The sequence below is a fragment of the Rhinolophus sinicus genome, linkage group LG04 (genome assembly GCF_036562045.2).
Source record: "Rhinolophus sinicus isolate RSC01 linkage group LG04, ASM3656204v1, whole genome shotgun sequence".
Taxonomy (NCBI): Eukaryota; Metazoa; Chordata; class Mammalia; order Chiroptera; family Rhinolophidae; genus Rhinolophus; species Rhinolophus sinicus.
This window is the reverse complement of record NC_133754.1, coordinates 4,304,542-4,328,882: the sequence shown is the minus strand read 5'-3', so window position 1 is coordinate 4,328,882 and position 24,341 is coordinate 4,304,542. Positions and strand designations below refer to the sequence as shown.

Sequence of the window (24,341 nt, the reverse complement as noted above, 5' to 3'; positions counted from 1 at the left end):
GTGCACACACACCACATTTTGTTTATCTATTCATCCGTCAATGGACGTTTGGTTGCTTCCACCTTTTGGCTTTTGTGAACAACGCTGTACTGAACATGTGGGTACAAATACTTGTTCACGTCCCTGCTTTCAATTCTTTTGGATAAATACCCAGAAGTGGAATTGCTGGGTCATATGGTAGTTCTAGTTTTCATTTTTTGAGGAACCTCCAAACTGTTTTCCATAGTGGCTGCACCATTTTACATTCCTACCAACAGTGCACAAGATTCCAATTTCTCCACAGCCTTACCAACAGGTGTTATTTTCTGTGGTTTTTTTTTTTTTTTTTTTTCACAGTAGCCAAATAGTGGGTCTAAGGTCGATTTATATTTCCCTGATTAGTGATGACCTTTTTATTCCCGATTAGTGAACATCTTTTCGTGTGCTGTCGGTCATTTGTATGTCTTCTTCGGAAACACGTCAAGTCCTTTGCCCATTTTCCAATCAGGTATTTTTGTTGTTGTTGAGTTGTAGGAGTTCTTTACAGTTTTCGGATACTAAGCCCTAGGACTTGCAAACTTTTGTCCCACTCCATAGGTTGCTTTTTCACTTGGCTGATTGTGTCCTTGGATGCATGGAAGTTGTACATTTTGCTGTAGTCCAATTTATCTAATTTTACTTATGTTGCCTACCTGTGGCTTTAAGAGCCGTGCCCACCTTTTCCCTGCATGTGTTCCAAGTTTTTCCAGTCAGAGACGAGTGGGTCCGTCTTTCCAGTATCTCCCAGGCAGATAAGAACAAATAAGGTCTGTGTTCAAGGAGGAAAACTGGGAAACCAAGACTGCCAAGTGTGAGTCAATACACAGAACTTTTCTACAGCCGTGAACATGGCTTTGCTTGATTGGCCATTTGTCTCGTTGGTGTAAACCTTTGGTTGGTGTTTTCCAGGCTCCTACAAAGTTGGTTCGGACAACTTTTGTTTGATTTTTTTTTTTTTATGTCTCTGTGGGAGATGACAGCTTGGAGCTTCCCAGTCTGCCAATTTGCTGATGTCACTCTGCGCAGGTGTCTTTTGATGGATGGTGACAAGCATACTTTTGATTACAATTCAACTTTTTAAATGGTTGAAATTGTTTAGATTGTCTATTGCTTGAGTCAATTTTGGTAATATTTTTCTGGAAATTATCCACCTTCCCTACTTTCAAATTTATTGATAAAAAGTTATTCATCATCCTGTCTTATGGTTTTTAAATATCCTTATTGTATCTGTAGTTGCAGCCCCAATTTTATTCTTTGCATTGTTCACTGCAGCCTTTTTTCTTCCTCTTTTTTTCAATATTGTTAGGATTTTGACTAGAAATTCTTTTCCCCCAAAGAACTCCTTTTTTCCTCTCAAAAAGTCTCCTTTTCCCTTCCATTCTGTTAATATTTGATACTATCTTTATTGTTTCTTTCCTCCTCTATTCTTCAGGATTCCTGTATTGCTATCTATTCATTCAAGTGCCAAAGTTTAAGAAAAACTGATTAAGGAAATAAAATGATTATGTAATCCAACTACCATTTTCTCCTGCTGCAAGTTGGGAAAGTCTGCCTGTTACTTTCCTTCGAGGTGGGACCCCTCAGTCCGGTCCACTTGGGACATGAGTTTCTGTGGCGTGCAGCTTGAGAACCCCTCCCGTGAGAAGGTGCCCAAACGAAGTTCCGCTCTCGCAGGGTGAGTGGCGTAAGTGCTTCCTTTCTACAAAGCAGGCTCCGAACTAAGAATCCAGTGGCGAGGAACTCTGGGTGTTTAATTCACCATGTGGCTCTGGTCAGTAAATTCAGTTCCCTCAGTTTCCTCAGAATACCACAGAGCGGGGGCTTAAGAAACAGCTGTATTTTCTCACAGGACTGGAGGCTGGGAGCCTGAGAGCAAGGGGTCGTCAGGGTTGGTTTCTCTCCTCGGCTTGCAGACGGTCGCCTTCTCCCTGCATCCGCATATGGCCTTTCCTCTGTGCACCGTCCCGGTGTCACTTCCTCTTCTTAGAAGGACACCAGTAGTCCTGTTGGATTAGGGCCCTGCCCTCAGTGATGCCACATATCCCTAACCTCCTCTTTAAAGAGCCCGTCTCAAGTGTCCTGGGGATCCGGGCTTTGACATATGAATTCCGGGGGGTGGGGAGCAGGGGGAAAGGGACACAATTCTGTCCATCACACAAGCTCTATCATTTTAGGTTCTATGATGTTCAATATTAACTGCCTAACATGCTACAAAAACAAAAGAAGTAAAGTTCAACATACTCCACAGACACAAGAAAATATTAGGCATAACCCATAGCGTTGATATACTAGGTCAATAGCAAGGTCAGCCTAAAATTGCTGGCAATGTCCCATTAGGAGGCTGAGGTCTGAAGAGTCTCTTCTGTCTGTGAACCCCCAAGCCCTGGGAGATGGGGCTGCTGTTAAACGCTCACCCCCACGCAAGGCAGTCTTGTGAACCTGGCAGAACCAAATGCTAGCAAGGCATCCAAGGGGCCAGTCTGATTCCCCCCACTGATGATTACATTTCTGGTGATGGACATAAAATACTAACGCGTTTACAGTATCCCTCAGTCTGAGCTGAATTGCAGCTGATTGTTGTAGGCTAGTTTTTATTTTTTAAGTGAGGCTTGAGGACCATGCGTCGGCTGGTCGGTACACAGAAAGGTCTTCTATTTTCCAGTTTGCTTGCCTGCAAAACGCTTTCTAACCTTTACACTGTCAGTGATGTTTATATCTGGTGACGGCAGTTCAGTTGATGTACATTTAACAATGGGGAGCCAAGAGAGACAGGTTAGGAAATTTCAACAACAACCATCTAGGGCCCACGAGTACAACATAGGGAAAGCTTAGAAATCCACTTTCTGAGCACACTCTTTCCATATCTTCCCAAGGCTGGTGCTAAAAAACAAAAAAGAACAACAACAACAACAAAAACACCTGTGCTAGCAGCCAGCAGTTAATTTAAGAGAAAATCAACACCAATGATGTAGTTTTGAAAAAGCCTAAACACACGCGACGTTGCAATGATAAAATTCCACGAATCAGTTTTAGTCCTCATTGCTATCCTGGTAGATTTCATCTGTTTTGACAACAGCTCGGAACAGAACAATTCATCGCACTGTCTGAAATGGCCCCTTCACCACCCAGCCACCGAGCTCCGGGGTGGGGAAGCCTCGGCAGCCGGCCGATGAGAGTGGAATGAGGGTGTTCTCAGGAGGGTGGCTGCAGCCCTGCCTCCCTCTTCTCCTTTCCCTCCACTTTCCAACCCCGGCCAACGGCTCACCGCGCTGTGACTGGTCCCTTATCTGTGTGAGGAAAATGAGGACTCAGCCAAGTGGGAGAACCTGACGTTATCTGTTCAGTCGCGAGACCCTTGGGTCCGAGGCCCCCGAGTGGCCCTGCTGTAACAAACTTCCTCACTGAAGAGCGTGCATTTTTCTCTCCTAGTTCTGAGGCCAGCCACCCAGGGAAACAATGATCTAATAATCTACGCGAGCACGGAAAAGGCCCCGTGCTATCAGTAATCTTTTCCTGAAAACATCGACATGGGGAGACATTCAAACCAAATGCTTTTTATAAGTTACAAGGAAATCAGGCTGAGGCTCAAGTTTTTTGGCAACAATGTTGAGAATATTACACTCTGTTCCCACAATAGCATAAAATGTATGTCTTATCACTTGAACAGAGCCCAGACAATGAAAGGGCGCCCGAGAATGGAAATCTGTCTTCTGAGAAAGGCCAAACCAACCTCAGTGATAACACCAACCAGGGACAGAAGAGTGACCAGAAATGATTACAGCACAGAAAGTCACAGTGTGATGAACGTAGGGGGCCCACAGCCCCCCGCCCCGGGCAGCCACGTTACTGCAGACCCCAGGGTATACTTTCCTGATATGCAAAACGGGAATTATATTCCAGATATTCCAGTGGGCGTGCTGGGGGAAACAAAGTTACTGGAAAATGCTTTCAAATATACTATGTATTACCAGTATCAGGTAAAGGTAACATCTCACATCCTGGTGCCGGGAATTTAATTTTTGTTTTCCTGTTTATTTTCATGCACATTCAGTTTATTTTCATGCACATTCAGGGGCCGATAAGTGTTTTTCTCTAAAAAAAATCCCCATTTCTCCTTCTGGTTGAATGATTCATCGAGAATCTTGGCCTAAGTGTACTGGTGTTTCAGGGAAAACAGACTCTGGGGAATCCAGAGGGACACAACCATGACGGCTCCAGCAGCCTGGTGATACGGCAGCTGGCATGTAGGAGATTCTGCACGGAGCACACGAGGAAAACGTGGCTTACACGTCACATGCTGAACCCTGTGTGGAGATTTCATACATCCACACCACAATGTGCCGGCAGCAGGGGCGGCAGCCAGGAGGGCAAGCTGGTGGGGTGCTAGGTGGTCACCCCAGAGCTATGTGTCTCCCAAAGAAAGAGCTGAAGGTTAGAAGACTTGCTAAGAACTAGAATAATCATTTACTAGTTTTTTTTAAAACATTCATAAACGTTGGGTCATTGTTTTCTAACATACAGTGAAGGGATAAAAAGGCCTGACGGATTAGAGTGCTAAGATGTTAGAGGTCAAACATTTTTTTTGGTGGTGTCCGTGTTTTTACCTCTGCAAAAATAAAACACGGCTTCTCAGAGGTCTCCAGCAGCTAAAGGGACACTGCTGCTTGTCCATCCCTTGTGACTTGTTATGTCTGCAAACACAGAGACCCCATAAAATATAGGAATAAATATGACGGTGCTGAAAAACGTGGTATCTTTACTGTGGAAGGTGAAGCAAAAATCTGAAAGCGGACAGGACGAGCTACTTTTAAGACTTTTAACAACTTTGTCCACATTGCTCTGAGTCTGAGTGACTCTGCCTCACACAGCAGCTGATATTCCAGTTAGAACATATTTTACTTACAGATTCTCAGTATTGCTTTTCATAATTTGTCACAAAGTAACTCTTTTTCTTTTAAATTGGTGCTTTAACATGGTTTCAGGAATGCTTTTATTCCTAAAATGAATTTCCCAACATTTTGAGAATAAAAATATTCTCTAAAAGTGCTTGTAACGGAAGCTAATGGGAAGGAGAAAGGTCCTCAAAAGACAACCTATGCTTCGTCAAAAGGTGGGGACGGCCACTCTGCGTGTCAGTGGAGTATTCTGTCACCCAGTGGATGTGGGTAGTGCCCACTGGAATGGACGACATTCTGCGCACTCTTGGGTCACCTCCTTTGGTCACTGCATTCTCACTGTTTACGGATGGAGTAAATGAGGTCCAGAAGAGTCGGGGAATTACCTCCGGAGAAGCAGTGAGCGGCAGGGCCTGGGTGGGGACGACACGCCATGCTCTGACCGTGTGTCCTGTAGGTCTGTGCATGTGAGTACATACAGAAACATGAAACCTCTACTTTTCACACAGCTGGAGCAATTATGTTTAAGTCAATGCAGAGAGAGATGAGTATAAACCAATAAATGCTTGAACAATACAGGCTCTAAACCCCACGTGAGCAGGCGGCAGAGGACCCAGTGCAGACGGGGCCATGGCTGCCGAGGCAGGGGGCTCCTCTGATGACGAGCCTCTCTCCAACTGGGAGCCAAGGGCTGCAGGACACACAATGCCCGGAAGCTGCCGAGGGCACACACAGATGGTGTAATCAATGACAAATCAGAAACAGGACATGGATTATGGGAAAGGAAAGCAACAGAGGCTCGGGTCCATAGCTCCAGCTCTGAAACTCAAAGCATTCCAAAGGGCCTTGTGAAAATGAAAGCCTGGGCTCCTAAAACCCACCAGGAAGAGAGCCGAGGGCAAAACAACCAGAGGAACCAGGCAGGGAGCCGACTGCACCATCTGTGTACAAAACGCACAGCAACAGGAAGGGGCTGAGAGCTCCCCAACCTGGAAACAACACGAGTGCAGACCCAGCTCGGCCCTCTGCACAGCACACTGTACCCAGGCTCGGAGCGACGGGCTGCTGATGTGGCCTGCTGATATCAGCTGTGCGCACAGTTCCGCTAGCTGAAGGAGACTTTTTCTTTCCAAAGCACAATTCTGGTATCCAGTTGGTGTCATTTTGATACATGAATTTTTCTAAAAAATGAAACAAGAACCTCTGTTTCGGAACATAGGATGTTTTGAAGGTTATAGTCTTGGCATTTAGAAAAGAGTAAACAGCCTTTTGGCTTTTGTTGGACTGTAGCTAAAATCACAGTTTTTTGTTTTTGCTTTTTTTAGTTTCCAGGCAAAAGACAAGTGACTCTGCATCAGATAGTAAAAATTACTTTTTATCGCCATATTTTTAAAATATATCATAGGATAACCTTCAATCACTTAAAAGATAGTCATACAATGTCTGTAGCTGTATGTGCATATAACTCGGACAAACGTGGTATGTACATATCTGTTACAGGACAATGTTTAGGAAGGGGTGAGAAAAGCCAGAAATTTGGGATTTAGAGACAAGGGGAAGCAAACAAGAGGGAGACTGAAAAGGAAACAGGAGGAGAGAGGGGTGGCAGGGAGGGAGAGAGCACACACTCCTCAAGCCTCAGGAAGGCAGGGAAGGCTCTTGGCCCCAGGTGCAGAAAGGAGTAATTCACAGTTCACGCATGAACTGAGAGCTCCTGCCCACCTGTCCTAACACCCAGGACCTGCGAACGTGAGTGTATTTCGAGATAGGGCCTCTAGAAAGCTGATTATGTAAACTGAGGCCACGGAAGTGGGATGTAGGTAATCCAACATGTCTTCTGAAGAAGAGGCGGTTAGGACACAGCCGCACACAGAGGGAAGAGCACCGGAGGACGGAGCGAGAAGAAGGCCGTCTGCGAGCCTAGGAGAGAGGCCTCAGCCTGCGGCCACTGGACTTGTGCCTCTCGCACTTTGTCATGGCGACCCCCGCACACCAGCACAGCCATCATAACTCAGAGCAGGAAGAAGGACAGTTTGTCCCCAAGGTCGTTCCACCATGCGACTCAGTGACAGCACAAACGCCGCCCATCCGCAGATCCTGCCTCACGGTCCCTGAGCCCACTCCTCTTGGGGGCCCCTGCGTGTCGCCCAGAGCCCGTGTGACAGACGGAGCCCACTGACGCCACATCAGTCCCCTGGCAATCAGGACTTATCTCGGACCGTCTCTTCCCCTCCAGAAACTCGTCATGTGGTTGACACGGCTCTGTGCTGAATGGACGCCAGGCACGCACGTTCCATTCATGTTAGGAAAGCCACAGCTCCTTGCGCAATGAGCAGGCGACAGACGAGGGACAAGGAGAGGTGGGGATAGAGGGCCTGCGAGGTAGAGGTGGACAGGCCTGTCACCTTAAGGTCTGGGCAACTCTGGGTAGACTGGTCTAAGAGGATATCCTCGTCCCGTGAACTCTGTACTTTGGCTGACAGCAAAAAGCAGGCATGTCTTCGTCAGCTGCTGAGGGATAATAGCAGGATTCTGTGAAGGCAGAGGCCTGGACGCTGAGAGGTCCACCCAAGGTCCCCAGGAAGGCGCGTGGGCAAGAGCTCCCCCTGGACAATCCTGTGCTCTCACAAAACAGTGGCTCTAAGCGGATGCCCAGTGGCTACAGCAGTGCCAAGTGCCTTCGCGACATGCCCTTGTCCCCAGCACAGCCCGCGGCTGTCTGTACAGATTCCTACCTAATATCCACTTTTCCGACAGGTACTTGAGTGTTGCCTTCCTCTTCCCTCGGGAGGGCCCGATGAAGACGCTGGCCTGGCGAGGGACGTGCGTGACCCGACCCCCGCACAGGCGGACCAGCTCACACAGCTTGGCTCTGGGGGGGTCGCTTGCTGGGGAGAGAAACATCACCGGCTGGTCGGCAAACAGGGTCCCCTGGTACCTCCCCGCAGACAAATGGCGCTCCAGGCGGCAGAGCTGTGGGGCAAGAAGAGAGGGAGGGTTAGGCGCTAAACCACGTCTGGATCTAGGGCAGGTCGGCTGTGAGGCTCACTTCCTTTTCGGGAAAAGAAGAGACCGAATGGCAAGGCTGCAGTTCTCAGATGCGACTGGAATTCCGAGGGCCCTGAGCACATAACGACATGAAAATTGACATGTTCTGAAGCAACCTGTGAGCAAAACCCCACGCAAAGAATGTATAGGCAAAACAACGGTTAGGCCTGCGACTCGGTCCACATTCTCAAGCAAAATGCTGAACGTAAGCCTGCGTCTGTGAGCCCCGATGAAGTGCTGGGTGACTGTGGAGGTGACAGCAAAAGCCCCTGCCCCTGAGGAGCAGCGTCAGGGCTGGTGGCAGCGAGTGGCCGTGAGTGACAGGGCTGGGAAGCAACCCAAACGCAGGCCACGGTTGCAACGGGCCAAGGAAGACCCGGCAGGCAGAGCGGTTCCTGTGGCCGCGCCGGGGCACAGCAGGCTGGGGAGCGGTGTGTGCGCAGGGCGTTCAGTGAGGTCCGGGGGTGGCGATGGCGACAGTCTGGCCAGTGGGGAATGTCTCAGCATCGGGGATGTACAACTGTGTTCCTTTTTGTTCCGATAACGTTGTGGTCGTCTGGCTTCCCCATGGGACGGAGGGGAAGGTCCAGTCATTCTAAACACACGTGCCACTCACGGCAGATCAGTGAAGACTGCTTCTTAAGGGCAAGTTCCTGTGGCAGCCCTGAGGGCTCCCTGCCATCCCCATTTTGAGTGTTAGGACCGGCTTATCACCCCCCAGGATAGAGCTGAACACCTGAGAGCAGAGGCTCGGAGTCATCGGGGGCTTAGATGGGAGGTCTGTGGGGAAAGACATCAAAGGGTGCTTCTCAGGGGACTGTGAGCAGGAGGGTGGCAGTGGAGGGAACCAGAGGGTAGGAGGGCGACGGGACACGGTGCATGTCCACAGCACTGACAAAATCGGACAATGGGTTGTTCTCCCACTAGGTGTTCCTACTACTGTCCTTACTAAGAAAAGAGGATCTTACTGTAAAAAAAAAAAGAAACACGCTCCAATATTAATGGAATCGACTCAATATGCTTAAATTTGGCTGCGGAATTAATTCTCTTTTCTCACCCCAGCTTTGGATTTTTCATAAATGAATAGCTCCCACCTGCCTGGGGTCAGTGGCAGCAGCGTGCCAGCAACGCCAACAACAGTTCTACTTGTGCTAACTTTGTTCTCACAAAGCGAGTTCCCACTCACTGCCACCAGCCCTGACGCCCGGGGCGCTGAACGCTGCTCCTCAGGGGCAGGGGCTTTTGCTGTCGCCTCCACAGTCACCCAGCACTTCATCGGGGCTCACAGACGCAGGCGCAGCCCCCCTCACTCTACGGATTCCGTCCAGTATTTTACTTGAGAATGTGTAACACATGTTTACATGACTCCAGGGGAAAAAGGTTATTCGTTTAACTCTGCAGATGAAGATACTGAGGTAGAAGAGGTCTGCTCAGACTAAACGGTGAGTGGAGCTGCAAAAAAGCCGCACAATCATGAACTCAGTGCATGGAAGCAGGACCACGGTGCATGGAAGCGGGAACCAAGAATGTTATTAAAGTGGGTATAATCACACATTTAAAAAGTTAGTTATAAAAGTAGTTGGTAACTGATACACCACAGGCGGGTCTAAGTAAAAAGTGAACTGTCCTATGCTGCAGACAGCTGTTCGTTCCGCAAATCCATTCTGTCTTGTCTCCCTTAAGGGCAGAGCACGGTCTCTTTTGGGTGTTACCCTCTGCAGGGCCATGTGTCCCAGCCTATGGGGAGGATGCAGATTGGTCCAAGGTAATCACGGTGATCTCATTTCCCTTGTCAAGGAGGGAGTCAAGTATGAGGTGGCCCGAGTCCTGGCCAATGGGACCTCAGGATAAGACTGCTGGGAGCAGGTTTTCCTCACTCATATAACTGATGAGTAAGCAAAACACCTCTCTCATGTGCTGGACTCTGTCACTTTGACACAGGATACATGGAATTAACGAGGGCATGGGACACGCTGAAAATGCCAAGTGTGAAGATGGAAAGGCCTGAATCCTAGATAATGTTTCTAAGTCACTGGACTGACTAAACCAGGAAGTGTCCTCCTTTGTCCTTTCTATGTCAGGAAAAAAAATCTTTAAACTACTTTCTGTTGAGATTTTTGTTTCCAGAAGACCAAAGCATCCAAATGCTACAGTTCTCACGCCCAGAGCTAACCTCTGTTAAGAGTTTGCTGTGTGACTACAAGTAAAGGGATGGAAAAAGATATTTCACGCAAATGGCAATAAAAAAAACCCCTAAAAACCTGGGGTAGCAATACTTATACCAAACAAAACAAACTTCAAAACAGGGGCTGTATACAAGAGACAAAGGCATTTACAAAAGAATCCATCCAACAAGAGGATATAACTCTCATAAATACCAGGGGGTGTCAAAAAATGTATACACATTGTAAGAGATGTTATCTATGTATTACTTTTCAAAGCTGAATTGAATTAAGGTAGCAACATGTAGTATGATGTTTGCTCAAAAGATGGTGTTAACCAAATGAATGCTGGCATCACCATTCGACAGGCAGGACAGTCAAAGAAAATGGCGGAAACACAGTTGTCATTGGAGGAGCAGAAGACCACTCTGAAGTGGTATTTGAAATTCGAGAACGTTGTGGAACTATAACAATGGAGGCGTGAATATGTAACAGAATCTCCAACACACTTAATAATTGCACACATTCATGATAAATCTGAGACGCATGGTGCTGTGTGTGACGTGCACAAGGGAAGATCCGGGAGGCCTCCCACAGCAACACGTCCTGCGGCTTCTGCTGTGGTGTTGGAACCGTTTACACGCCCGCCCCAGAAGTCTACCAAACAGTGTTCGTGGTAATCAGAAGTGTCTGGACGCTGATGGGAACCACTTTGAGCACCTCTTGTAATTGCAGAAGTCACACGTGACTTGTATTCATCTTTTGTTATCGGTATATATTGAGTATTACAATTTTAATACCGTTTTTTCCTTTCTTAAAATGTGTATACATTTTTTTGCCACCCTCTGTATCTACACATCCAATGCAGGAGCATCTAAATCTATATAGCAAATATTGACGGACATAAAGAGACTGATTGACAGTAACAGTCATAGTAGGGACTTTAACACCCCATTGACATAAATGGATAGAGCATCCACTCAGAAATCAAGGAAAGAGTGGCCTTAAATGACATATTAGACTGGATGGACTTAATTGATATTTTTAGGACATTTCACCTAAAAGCAGCAGCATATACATTCTTTTCAAGTGCACACGGGACATTTTCCAGGATATACCACATGTTGGGCCATACAACAACTCTCAATAAACTTAAGACTGAAGTCATATCAAGAGTCTTCCCCAATTATGATGGTATAAAACTGGAAATTAATTACAAGAAGAAAACTGAAATGCACAAACATGTGGAGGCTAAATAATATGGTACTAACCAATGAATGGGTTAACAAGGAGATCAAGGAAGAAACCAAAAGACACCTTAAGACAAATGAAAATGAAAACCCAGTGACCCAGAATCTATGGGACACAGACAAAGCAAGAAAATTATAGCAATACAGTCCTACCTCAAGAAACAAGAAAAATCTCAAATAATCTAACCTTACACCAACCTAACCTTACACCCAAAGGAACTAAAAAAAAAAGAACAAATAAAGCCCAAAGCAAGTAGAAGGAAGGAAATAATAAAGATCAGAGTGAAAATAAACAAAGCAGAGTCTATAAAAAAAAAAGAATATCACTGAAACCAAGAGCTGGTTCTTTGAAAAGAGAAAAAATGATAAAAAAAAAATTGATAAACCTTTAACCAGATTCATCAAGAAAAAAAGAAAGGGACCAAATAAAGAAAATCAGAGATGATAGGGGAGAAGTGAAAACTGATACCACAGTCACACAAAAGATTACTATGAACAATTATATGCCAACAAATTGGACAACCTAGAAAAAAATGGATAAATTCCTGGAAATATACAATCTTCCAAAGATGAATCAGGAAGAAACAGAAAACCTGAACAGACCAATAACTACTAACGAAAATGGAATCAGTAATCAAAAAAAGCCCAACAAACAAAAGTCCTGAGCCAGGTGGCTTTGCTGGTGAATTTTACCAAACATTCAAAGAAGAATTAATACTTATCCTTATCAAACTATTTCAAAAGATTGAAGAAGGGGGAATTCTCTCAAACTTATTTTATGAGGCCAGCATTACCTTGCTACCAAAACCAGACAAAGACACTACAGAAAAAGAAATTTATAGGCCAATATCCTTGTGATGGACACAGATACAAAAATCCTAAACAAAATATTAGCAATCAAAATCAGCAGTACATTAATAAAAAAACACATGCAATTCAATACCAAAAAACCCCCAAACAACCCAATTAAAAAATGGGCAGAGGACATGAAGAGACATTTCTTTAAAGAGGACATACAGATGGCCAAAAGACATATGAAAAAATGCTCAACATCACTAATCATCAGAGAAATGCAAATAACAACCACAATGAGATACCACCTCACCCCAGTCAGAATGGCCATCAATAAATCAACAAACAACAAGTGCTGGTGAGGATGTGGAGAAAAGGGAACCCTTGTGCACTGTTACTGGGATTGCAGATTGGTGCAGCCACTATGGAAATCAGTATAGAGGTATCTCAAAAAATTGAAAATGGAACTATCTTATGACCCAGCAATTCCACTCTTGCGTATCTATCCAGAGAAATCCAAAACTCTAATTCGAAAAAAAAATATGCACCCCTATGTTTATTGCAGCACTATACACAATAGCCAAGACATGGAAACAACCAAAATGCCCATCAGTACACAACTGGATAAAGAAACTGTGGTACATTTATAGAATGGAGTATTAGTCGGACATAAAGAAGAATGAAATCTTACTATTTGCAATGACATGGATTGACCTAGAGGATATTATACTAAGTAAAATAATTCAGATGGAGAAAGACAAATACCATATAGTCTCACTTATATGTGGAATCTAAAGAACAGAATAAACGAACAAACAAAATGGAAATAGATTCAAAGATATAAGGGAAAAAAACTGATGGTTGCTAGATGGGAGGGAGGTAGGGAAGAAGGTAACGGGATTAGAAAGTGCAAATTAGTAGTCACAATATTACCACTGGGATATAAGAGACATTTTGGGGAATATAATCAATAATGTTGTAAAGGTTTTGTAGGGTGTCAGATGGGCACTTGTCTTAATAGGAAGGCCACTTCATGGACTGTACAGATGTCCGACCACTGAGCTGTACCCCTGAAGCTGAAGCTGAATAATATTGAATGTCAAACACACACGCACACACACACACACACACACACACACACACACACACACACACACACACACGGTGCCAAAAAAATGTATACGCATTTTAATTTTGGAATGAAAACTTTCCATTTTGCTGTTTTAAGAATGCGTCGTATGCTTGTTCTGCTAATGTCGGTGTCACGAGCACACTGTTTGGTAGACTATGTGGTGAGCATGTAAAGTGTTCCAACACCACAGCAGAAGAAGCAGGGATGTGAAACACAGCATAAGGAATATACTGAATGGAATTGTAACCGCTGTATACAATGTCAGAAGGATAGTAGATTGGGGGCGGGTGGGTTATCACTTTGTGGGGAATGTAAAATGTCTAACTATTACATTGTTTTGCACACCTGAAACTAATAAAAACATCAGCAATACATTAAAAAAATCATATACCATGATCAAATGGGATTTATTCCTGGGATGTAAAGTTGGTTCAATATCCAAAAATCAATTAACGTGATATGCCACGTAAACAAAATGAAGGATAAAAATCATACGACCATCTCAATAGATGCAGAAAAAGCATTTGACACAATCCAACATACAACATTATGATAAAAACTCTCAGCAAAGTGGAAATAGAGGGAACATACTTCTATATAATAAAGGCCATATATGACAAACCCCCAGCTAACATATGCGATGATGAAAATCTGAAATGCCTTTTCTTTAAGATGAGCAACAGGACAGGGACATCCACTGTCACCACTTTTACTCAACACAGTATTGGACATCCCAGTCACCGCATCAGGCGGTGAAAGAAATAAAGGCATCTGAACTGGAAAGGAATAAGTAAAACTGTCATTATTTGCAGATGACATGATAGTATACAGAGAGAACCCTAAAGATTCCATCAAAAAAAACTATTAGAACTAGTAATGAATTCAGAAAAGTAGCAGGATACAAAATTAATATTTAGAATTCAGTTGCATTTTTGTATACCAATTTTGTCAAAATGAAAAATTAAGAAAACAATCCCATTTACAATTGTATCAAGAAGAATAAACTACCTAGGAATAAATCTAATGAAAAAGTATCAAAAAACTATAAGAGAAAGAAACTGAAGAAGATATAAATAAATGGAAGTGTGTACCGTGCTCAGAGATAGGAAGACTTAGCAGTTACAATCTCCACACTACCCAAAGCAATGTACAGATTCAATGCAATCCCTATCAAAATACCAACAGCATTTTTCAAAGAACTAGAAGAAATAATCCTAAAATTTATATGGAGCCACAAAAAACCCTGAACAGCCAAAGCAATCTTGAGAAAGTAGAACAAAGTTGGAGGTGTCACACTATCTGATATCAAACTACACTACAAGGCTATAGCAATCAAAACAGCATGGTACTGGCATGAAAAAAGACACATAGATCAATGGAAAAGAATAGAGAGTCCAGAAATAAACCTACACTTATATGGTCCATTCATTATAACAACGGAGGCAATATACAATGGGGTAAAGACCGTCTATTAAATAAATGGTGTTGGGAAAAGTGGACAGATACATGCAAAAGAATGAAACTAGATCACTTTCTTACACCATATACAAGAATAGAGTAAAGAAGGATTAAAGACTTAAATGTAAGACCTGAAACCATAAAACTCCTAGAAGAAAACATAGGCAGTAAGTTCTTTGACATAGATCTTAGCAATATTTTATTGGATATGTCTCCTCAGGTAAAAGAAAGAAGAAAGAAACAAAATCCCCCAAAATGCGACTACATCAAACTACAAAGGTTTTTCACAGTGAAGGAAGCCATCGACAAAACAAAATGACAACCTACCAAATGGGAGAAGACACTCGCCAATGATACATCTGAGGAAGGGTTAATATCCAAAAAATATAAGGAACTCATAGAACTTAACACCAAAAACAAAACAAAAGAAACACTGTTGGTGAGATTGTAAATTGGTGTAGCCACTATGGAAGTTCCTCAAAAAAACCAAAAATAGAAATATCATATGACCCAGCAATTCCATTTCTGGGTATTTATGTTCACCCCTATGCTCATTGAAGCATTATTTATGATAGGCGAGATATGGAAACAACCTAAATGTCCATCTATGGATGAATGGTTAAAAAAGACGTGGAACATATGTACAATGGAATATTAGTTGGCTATAAAAAATGAAATCTTGCCATTTGGGACAACATAGATGGACCTAGCGGGTATTATGCTCAGTGAAATAAGTCAGACACTGAAAGACAAATACCACTTACATGATTTCACTTATATATGGAATCTAAAAAACAAAATAAATGAACAAATAAAACAAAAACAAACTCATAGATACAGAGAACAAATTTATGGCTGCCAGATGGGAGGGGGTTGGAGGGATGGATGAAAAGGTGAAGGGCTTAAGACGTATAAATGGTCAATTACAAAAACAGTCACAGAGGTGTAAAGTACAGCACAGGGAAAATAGTCAATCATATGTCTGTAATATTTGTAATATGTCTGGTGTCAGGTGGGTACCAGACTTACTGAGGTGACAACTTCATAAGGCATATAAATGTTTAACCACTATGTTGTACACCTGAAACTAATAAAATATACTGTATGTCAAGTGAAATTGAACAAATAAAGAATTTTTAAAAAGGGTGCTGTGTTTTTCTAAGTTCTGTACAATACACACACACACACACACACACACACTCACATTTAGGATACAGTTTTTCTCAACAAAACATTGGGGTCAAGGCTATATCAGGCATATGGACAAGCAGTAAACTAAACCCATTTTTAATCTAGTAGAAAGGACACATGTGAGTCAAAGGAGGACCCGAGTGCTGTCACATGGGCCTATGTAAACCTTTCAAATGTCTAGAATGTGACTTCAGCAGCTAATTTCTTTGACTCTTCATTTTTCTTCCCCCCACATTTATTCAACACTTACTGTCTACCATGCACATGAACGTGCTGGGGAAGCAAAGCCGATTAAGCCATCGTCCTGACTTCAGTTTAAAGCACACAACACAAAAGTCAACAAATGAAAATGCTTCCTTTTACTTATTTATTCAGCTTGAAATCAAAGGGGTTAAAGAATTACAAAGATCTGATTCTTCTCTCAAAAAAACTGAAACTAGAGGCCTGCGGACTTTCCAATCCTAAGTAAAATAATTTCTGGGAAAGCTTAATCAAGATTCAGGTTACTTAAAATTAAAACTTAATTTGGGAATGTAACCTATAAAAGCATCCTCCGATGTACATAAGGACATGCATGTAGATATGGGTTCATCACCATAGAAACAAAGGTGATTGGCAAGTTTCATTTACATAATAACAGGATCCTGCTTGTCAGTAAGCAGAAGGTCCTAAGGACTCCATCCTTCCCCACTGCTCCCGGACGACAGACCGCCCATGTTATTCCTCTCGGAGCTTCCCCATCTTAGGTCCTTATGAATGATGAGATGGGTCTATGAACACGGGTGCCACTGTGGCCTTTCCCTTGGGGACCTACTGTGCCTCTGGAAGCACAGATTGGAAAATTGTAGGCGTGACGGTGCCTTAGGAATTCTGACTGTGGCTAGTCACCTCTCCTCTCTACCGTGTTTCCCTGAAAATAAGACCGGATCTTATATTATTTTTTGTTCCAAAAGACACATTAGGGCTTATGTTCAGGGGATGTCATCCTGAAAAATCATGCTGGGGCTTATTATCCAGTTGAGTCTTATTTTCGGGGAAACATGATAGCAAAGCACCGTTTTGTGCGTACTGCTTACACTTTTACAGGTAAGTGGAGAATGGTAAGGCTACAAGCAGCACAAAAGGTTAACACAGCAGCTGAGGATGTTGTATGTGCCTGTTGGTGCCCTCTGACTGCCACCCGCAAGCCTCACCCCAAAGGGCATACTTTTACTTCCAGATTGGGGGAAAGCCACAAAGCACACATTGTAAAGTGACTTGCTGTTGATTATTTTCGTTGCCTTCTCAATCCCTTCAGTGGTGGCAAATTATGGCAGTTTGCTCTAAAATCTAATTTCATTTCAAACTTTTCATCTCCCTCCCTCCCTCCCTCCCTCCCTCCCTCCCTCCCTCCCTCCCTCCCTCTCTCCGTCTCTCTGTCTCTCTCTCTGTCTCTCCCAAATGCTGCCAACTGCTGGAAAGAGTCTGGGCAGAGCATGTGGGCAATCTTATAGGGCAGTAGAGGAGGGAACAGGAGTGGATTGCTGGGGTGATGGTGTGTTACTTGTTTTTACCTCAGAGAGGACCTCAGAGATAACTAGGTTTACCTACAATGACCTAGAAGTTTCTAGCTAAAAATGGTTAAAAGATAAAAAAACGCATCACTCTTATAGATGCTATAACTGTTCAAAGAGAATCAAAGAACACATTTCTAAGTTAGAAATATTGAAGTGAACTTGCAAATGGACCTAAAAAGGATGGCTTTTCCATGGGGGAGGGGATGTGCCCTCCCCCAGACAGAATTCATTTCACACTCATGGGCAAGAATCGTGGGCACTGCCAGCAGGTCTTTACAACATACAGAGGTGACAATGACAGCTAGAATGAGATACCCTGGGAGGGTGTGCCCAGTCTAAAAAGAATAGCTTCCCAGTGAAACACAACCTTTCCCCACAGAGCCCAGGATGTTTGCTTCAAAGAAACAGTGGAACCACAGGGAATTTACTGACTGCTCGAGGCTTCCGTAGCCTCCAGCATAAACGGGTCAGCAGACATGGATAATTTGGGGTGGAGTTGAGAAGACTCCTGCTTTTCTCTGTGATGGTGGCATTAAACAATCATTATACATGCATGTAGGAACTTCTCTTGTTTATATCAGTGAGCCTGTGCTTCAAGCCCCAGAACCCGTCGGTGATGTTAAGTGAGGATTGACTGCATACATAGTAAGTGCACGTATATTTACACGTATGCGTGTACACATACTATGTGCATGTATATTTACACATACGCATGCATACATAGTATGTGCATGTATATTTACACATATGCATGCACATGTGTATATTTAGGTACACATAAGACAAGGGCACGGCCGGCTGAAGGCAGAAATCTTCCTCGGCCACAAACTCATTGGGACCCGCGGTTGCTAAGGATTAGGACCATTACTGAAGAGACTAAGTTAGGGCCCAAGAGACGTTATTAGCCTTGCTTTACACAGGGTGCCATTGCACGTGTGTCTTCATCAAAAAAGCTATACAGATTTAATAGGTGTCAGCTCAGAGCCTTCCAATCTGTTCACAAAGAAGTCAGCCAAGGTAGACGACACGCTGCTCCACGCTGAGCAGAGCAGAGTCCCCCAGTGCTTGCAGCTTCGGGGACCCCAGCGATTTATCCCTGACCGAGACGCAAGCCCCAAAGGCAAGGGCCCCGGCCATTCGTTTACTCCAGACACGGGTGTTAGATTCCAGTTAGTGGGTGTGCTTTGTGCTCTAGGTAGTGCTCCCCTTGAATCTTACTCTGCTCACGGGCAGGCTCCACAGAGGCTTAGGAGCCACACACTACAGAGGAGGCACCTGTTCGTCAGTACAGAATCCTCACAGCCAACGATTACCTAAAACGGGGAGGGTGCCTGTTCTGGTTGCAATGAGATCACACACCAGGAACCAAGGATGTCAGGCCCCAACGGCCTGGCCCTTTCCCTCACGTCCCATGGTCTCTGCTCCCCAGAGTGACCGAGGGGTAACGATACTTATCAACCATCAGCCATCAGTGAAACACTGCCGTCCCTCTGCAGTGCTAAGATGCCCCTGCCCACATTTCAGCAACACTCATATGAGGACGGGTTTTACAGTGAATGGCGATTGGAGTTGCAATGGGACAAATGTACCACGTAATTCCTTAACCTAGTTTGTTCCAAGTCCCCATGCTTAGGGAAGTTGGACAACTCTGTATATGTGTTAAACTTAGAACTACACACTGACAAAATGTTCATTTTAATTATGTTAATTTAAAGATAAAACCGAAAACACAAGATCCCTTTTTTAGCCTTACTTTTGTCTATATCCCATTTTTCTTTCAAAGCCAATTTAGGTGTTGCTTCTTCCATGAGGCCTTTTCTGAGCGGCCCCCTCTAGAATCCCATCAACCCACCAACTCTCAGCATGTGCCCCCAGCTGAGAGCTCACGCCAGGAGCGACCATCTAGTGGTGCAGAGATCATGTCTACATTCATAACACTTGACACGTGCATTTGCAGCTGTTGTGTCCGTAATGGTTTAGAGAGACATAATACTTGAGTGGTGTGATGGCTCCTTTTGTATGTCAACAAGGTGACTCGGCTGACGGAAGAGCAGAGAGCTGGGAAAATGCTATTTCTGGGTGTGTCTGTGAGGATGTCCCTGCTTAGGGACCAAACAGAACAGAACAGTGACGGAAGAGCAGGTCTGCTCTGGGCTTGAGCTGGGGCGTCCACCTCCTCGGCCATGGGACTCCTGGTTGTCAGGCCTTTGGATTACCATGACGTACACGGGAAGAGGTGGTCCCTTTCCTCCCATCGACCACACACTGAGGTCCCTCCTTGGGTCCTCTCTTTGGGGGGCACGGGCAGCCAGGCTGGGACAGACGTGCACCCCATGTTCCACGTGGCTTTGTACTTTGCTGCTGACCCCAGAGGCAGCACAAGGGAGAACACCGAGGGGGCAGAGCCGACCAAAGGGCCAGCACCAGCCGCTTTAGGGCACCGACCTAACTTTTCCTTCTGCGGATATGGGGGAAGAAGGTGGAGTATGTCGGCACTGGGAAGTCTTAGATCCTCGGGATCATGGCTCGCATTTACCAGACGGGGAAACTGGGGCTCGGGAGCCGAAGGTCCTTAGCTGACATCACAGAGGTCCCGGCAAAGCCTTCCTATGCTTCTCAAGATGCAAAGTCCTCTCCCACTGCCCGCCACCGCACAGCTCAGGGAGGAGGGACAGAGCCCAGGCTCGTGTTCCCCACAGCTCTCCTTTTGTCGCTGCAGCAGTTAATTCGTTGACTCACTCATCTGAGGCTCAGGCTCAGTTCCAAACATACAAAAATGGGAGGACATGGTTCCTGCTTCGCCAGGAATTTCTAGGAATTGTAGGACAAGACATTTCAAGGGATGGAAAATGAGGCCGGGAGGACTTCCCAGAGGAAGCGTCTGACTTGGAGTGGAGAGCAGGAGGTTTGCTCCAAGAAAAGCACAGAGGGCTTCAGGTGAAAAGTGTGTGAACGCTCCCGGCATGCTTGCACAAGTACGTCAGGGTCACTGGGTGGGTGGCGTGAGTCAAGGGGGTTGGCCGGTGATCACAGTAACAAAAACTACCTTTTAAAGCATTTAACTACTGTGTTTCCCCGAAAATAAGACCTACCCGGAAAAGAAGCCCTAATGCATCTTTTGGAGCAAAAATTAATATAAGACCTGGTCTTATTTTCGGGGAAACACAGTAAGAACAGGGGACATAGCAGCCCTACTTAGTACCATATTTCCCCGAAAATAAGATCGGGTCTTATATTAATTTTTGCTCCAAAAGATGCATTAGGGCTTCTTTTCAGGGTAGGTCTTATTTTCGGGGAAACGGCATGATGAAGCTGAATAAGCAGGGACCAGACTCATCATGACTATAGTGTGAAGCATCTAGTTAATGAGGTGCCATCCAAACCTTGCAGGAGATCAGGTCACTGAATCCACGTCAGGAAGATGAGGCTGCAGACAACACGGAGGGGATGATGTCAGAAACAGGAAGACCCAAAGGAACGGACTGCAGTGACTTCAACAAGAAATGAAGGAGGGCAGGGCGTGGGGCGGAGGGGCGGTGGGCTCCAGCTGGAACGAGACGGCCATTCGGCAGGGACCCTGTCATGTTGGTACTTCCTACTTAAGGGGGGAGGTTGGCATCCGAGACATTAATAGATCACACGTGGCGTTTGTACGAAGGCTCAGCTGTTGAGCTTTTATGGTTTCCAAAAAATAACCCTTCTTTTCCCCTCAGGTCAACGCCAACTGGGAGATAGGTGTAGGTGTCAGACAGACAGAGATCAAAATCACTATTATTACCTGTGAAGCTGACTGGAGACCTGGGCCTTAGACCTACGGCCACGTGAGCTTGCTAATACTGCCCTGATGGTGTAGGACACACACTCAAGGTCACAGCTGGCCCTGGACCAAGGGCCCTCCATGGCAGGTGCAGGCTGAGAGTGGGGGCAAAGGAGAGCTTTCCTCAGGAAGCCAGGGGGATCTGAACCAGGGCACAGAGGGGGCCGAGGCAGCACGCCCAGCTCTTTCTTGCAAACTCTGCAATTTGGTAAGTGGGTCTTCCTCTCCTGGGAGGTGGAGGTGAGGGCAACACAGCACGAGAATGCAAATATCTGAAACTGTGACTCAAAGCAGCTCTTATGTGTCAGCGGAGACACTCAGACTGGGGTGACAAGCATCTCAGCAAACAGACCCGAGTGCTTCCCATTTCAAAGGAGAAGAAGGCAGAGGCAGCTGTGTGGAAACACAAAATATAAGCACAAGCTTCACCTTCTAAAATGCCGCTGCCTACACTTTGCCATGTTGGAAGGATTGAATACATAAAAGGTAAATGACCTGGGTTGTTACTATACCGAAGAGAAAAACAAATGACCTCTACAGTTCTGGAAAAGCGAAAAAATAATAATAAAATAGAAACGGAACGCACCTTTTTAGCTATTCTGACATTAACGTAAATCCCATAGAAACAAATCATCTCCATGTCCTGTCCTTCTAGCCCAGTGCTTCCAGCAGCCCACGGGCCTCTCCCAGCAGATACTATTACTATCACCTCCTGCCCGCGATGCCCTCTCCCCACCCTAAACCCATTCAAGTCCAGGCTCACACCCTTGTAACTAGCCCGTGGCTCCTTCCCCGTCCCTCTCTGTCGGATGCCACCAACTCACAACCCTGGGCAAATTCACTTGCCCACCAACCGCGCTCCTGCAACACCACGCGGTGTGTGGCTAGAGAAAGGCAGCCGGTCGTCCGGTTTCACATAGATCCGCCCGTGGACCCTTAACGCAGCCCCACTAGTGCTGTCCCTTCAGGCCTCCGCTCTCCCGGATGGCTACCCGCACCTCTGTGGTCTCCACCACTTCACTTCCCCTCACACTGAGCTGGGGACACGCTTCCTGCCACTGAGGACAGGGGAGGGGTAGAGACACACACGCACAGCAACGCCTGTTAGCTGGACTGTCCCTTGTATAGCCGGACCCCCACTGTGCACGACGGGGCCTCTGCCTGATGGAGGACTGGTGCCATCACTTCTCCCACCCTCTCCGCGGGCCAGAGAGTTTGGCTTACAGTCGTCAAACGTGCAGCCCAAATGCCACTGCTCCTCCCGTCGCCCCCTGTGCTCTACTTCCCTTGCCAGGTGTGGCCCTCTTTCTTGTCTTTCTTGGTGTCCCTCTGTAGCACAAGAAGCAGTGGTCCACGTCCCCTCCCCCCATTCTTTTTCTCCCTGGAGTCCCGCCACCCATGACACTGCTCCTGTCACCTCACCAAGGCCCTCGCACTCCTGATGCCAACAGGCACCTTTCGTCTTCCTCTCACAGGAGCCATAAGGACATCAGACACCGCGGCTGCTCCCTTCTCCTTCAATCACTTTCTTCGCCCGGCTTCTAGGACAGGCCACCCCCTACTTTTCCTTCTTCTTCCCCAGTTGCTTCTCCTTTGTTAGGTCTCTGCCTCCTTCCTGACGCTCAGTGCCTGAGTGCCACCAGACTCTCCTCCTCGGTGACCTCAGCCAATGTTAGGGCCTCAAATGGCACGTGTACTGAGGACGCCCACGTTGTGTCTCCAGCTCAGACCACTGTGCAGAATCCCAGGTGCAGCTGCCTTCCTGACAGGCCCCTTGGAGGTCTGATATCGCTCTCAGACCCCGTCCCACCCTTTCCTTCCCCTCCTCCCTCAACGTCTCCATCGTAGCCTCGTCCACTTCAAATATTGGCCATTCTATCCTTCCAGGTGCCCAGCCCACAGAAAGTGAGGTCAGCCTTGACTTGTCCCTTCCTCTCACACCTCCCATCTCACCTATCAGGACACCTGCTCAGTTCACCTTCGGAACATATGGCCCCTTCTCACTGCTGCGTCTTCAGGCCAAGCCAAGCCAACAGCACCTTTCACGTGGGTTAACACCGAACCAGAAAGGCTGCAGACCTTGAACTCCAGGAGGGTTGGACCCAGAAGCAAGACTGAGGCTAAGTTATAAAAGGGTGTCTGAGAACATGTAACTAAGAACGTGGTTTGAAAGGCCAAGAACGAGCCCCAAATCACAAAGACACCTAATTGTAACGGGGTTTCTTTGTTCAACATCAGCGTAGGTAGTGCCTCCCAAACCTGTGGACCGACATCTTCTCAGGGACTCTAAGGGTGGAGCCCAAAGCAGCTGGTCAGAATAACTTGCCTGTAAGGTCTCGTATAGTGTTATTCTCGTCTGCATTATGTCTGCTTGTTTCACTACGAGCACGTTTTACATCACTTAGCAATAAGTGAACGCCTCACAAGAAAGAACAGGGCACCTTCTATGTCCAACTCATCACCGAGGCTTGTGGATTTTACCTCTTGAATGTCACTCGAAGTCCATCCATTGACCTTCAACTGCACCATCACCATGCTCGCCAAGCGCCAGCCCCTTCCTTTCCGGATTACTGAAGGAGCTCACACACTGGGTCCTGCCATGCCCTCGGCTGTCCTCATCTCGCGTGTGTTTCTTTTTCTGAGTTCAGGTATTAAATGCATGCAGTGAAGTGCATAGAGAACACTGAGTTTTAGTTTACAGCTTGAGCTTTTACACAGGCACACAGCTGTGTAACCACCATTTCCAGAGGTTCCCCCTCCCAGAGAGAATCATTCCGTCATGACTGAACTGGAAGCACGGAGGCATACGGAACATGCTCTTTTCCACCTGGCTCAACACTATGTCTGCACCCATATGCTCTTAACACCCCCAACAGCTTCCCATCACTGGGAGCGAAGCACAGCCCCCTTGGTGGTCTACACACATCCAGGCCGGCCTACTGTCATCGCAGCCCAGCCCAGCCCCCTCCTCTCCCTCCCTCGCTCCCTCCGGCCACGCCAGTCTCCTGCGCATGCTCCTGCT

At 45.9% G+C, this 24,341-nt stretch overlaps 1 protein-coding gene across 7 annotated transcripts in view; it reads right to left on the bottom strand.

Moving 5' to 3' along the window:
* Positions 1 to 24,341, bottom strand: part of MCPH1 (microcephalin 1) — a 254,860-nt gene that overhangs the window by 43,557 nt on the left and 186,962 nt on the right. For 6 of the 7 annotated variants that reach the window (XM_074329290.1, XM_019717760.2, XM_074329291.1 and 3 more), the window contains one exon: positions 7,649 to 7,886. The exons of the other annotated variant lie outside the window; for it this stretch is intronic. In XM_074329290.1, coding sequence (XP_074185391.1) covers positions 7,649 to 7,886 — 238 coding nt within the window. The remainder of the gene's footprint in view (positions 1 to 7,648; positions 7,887 to 24,341) is intronic. 7 annotated transcript variants of the gene reach the window in all.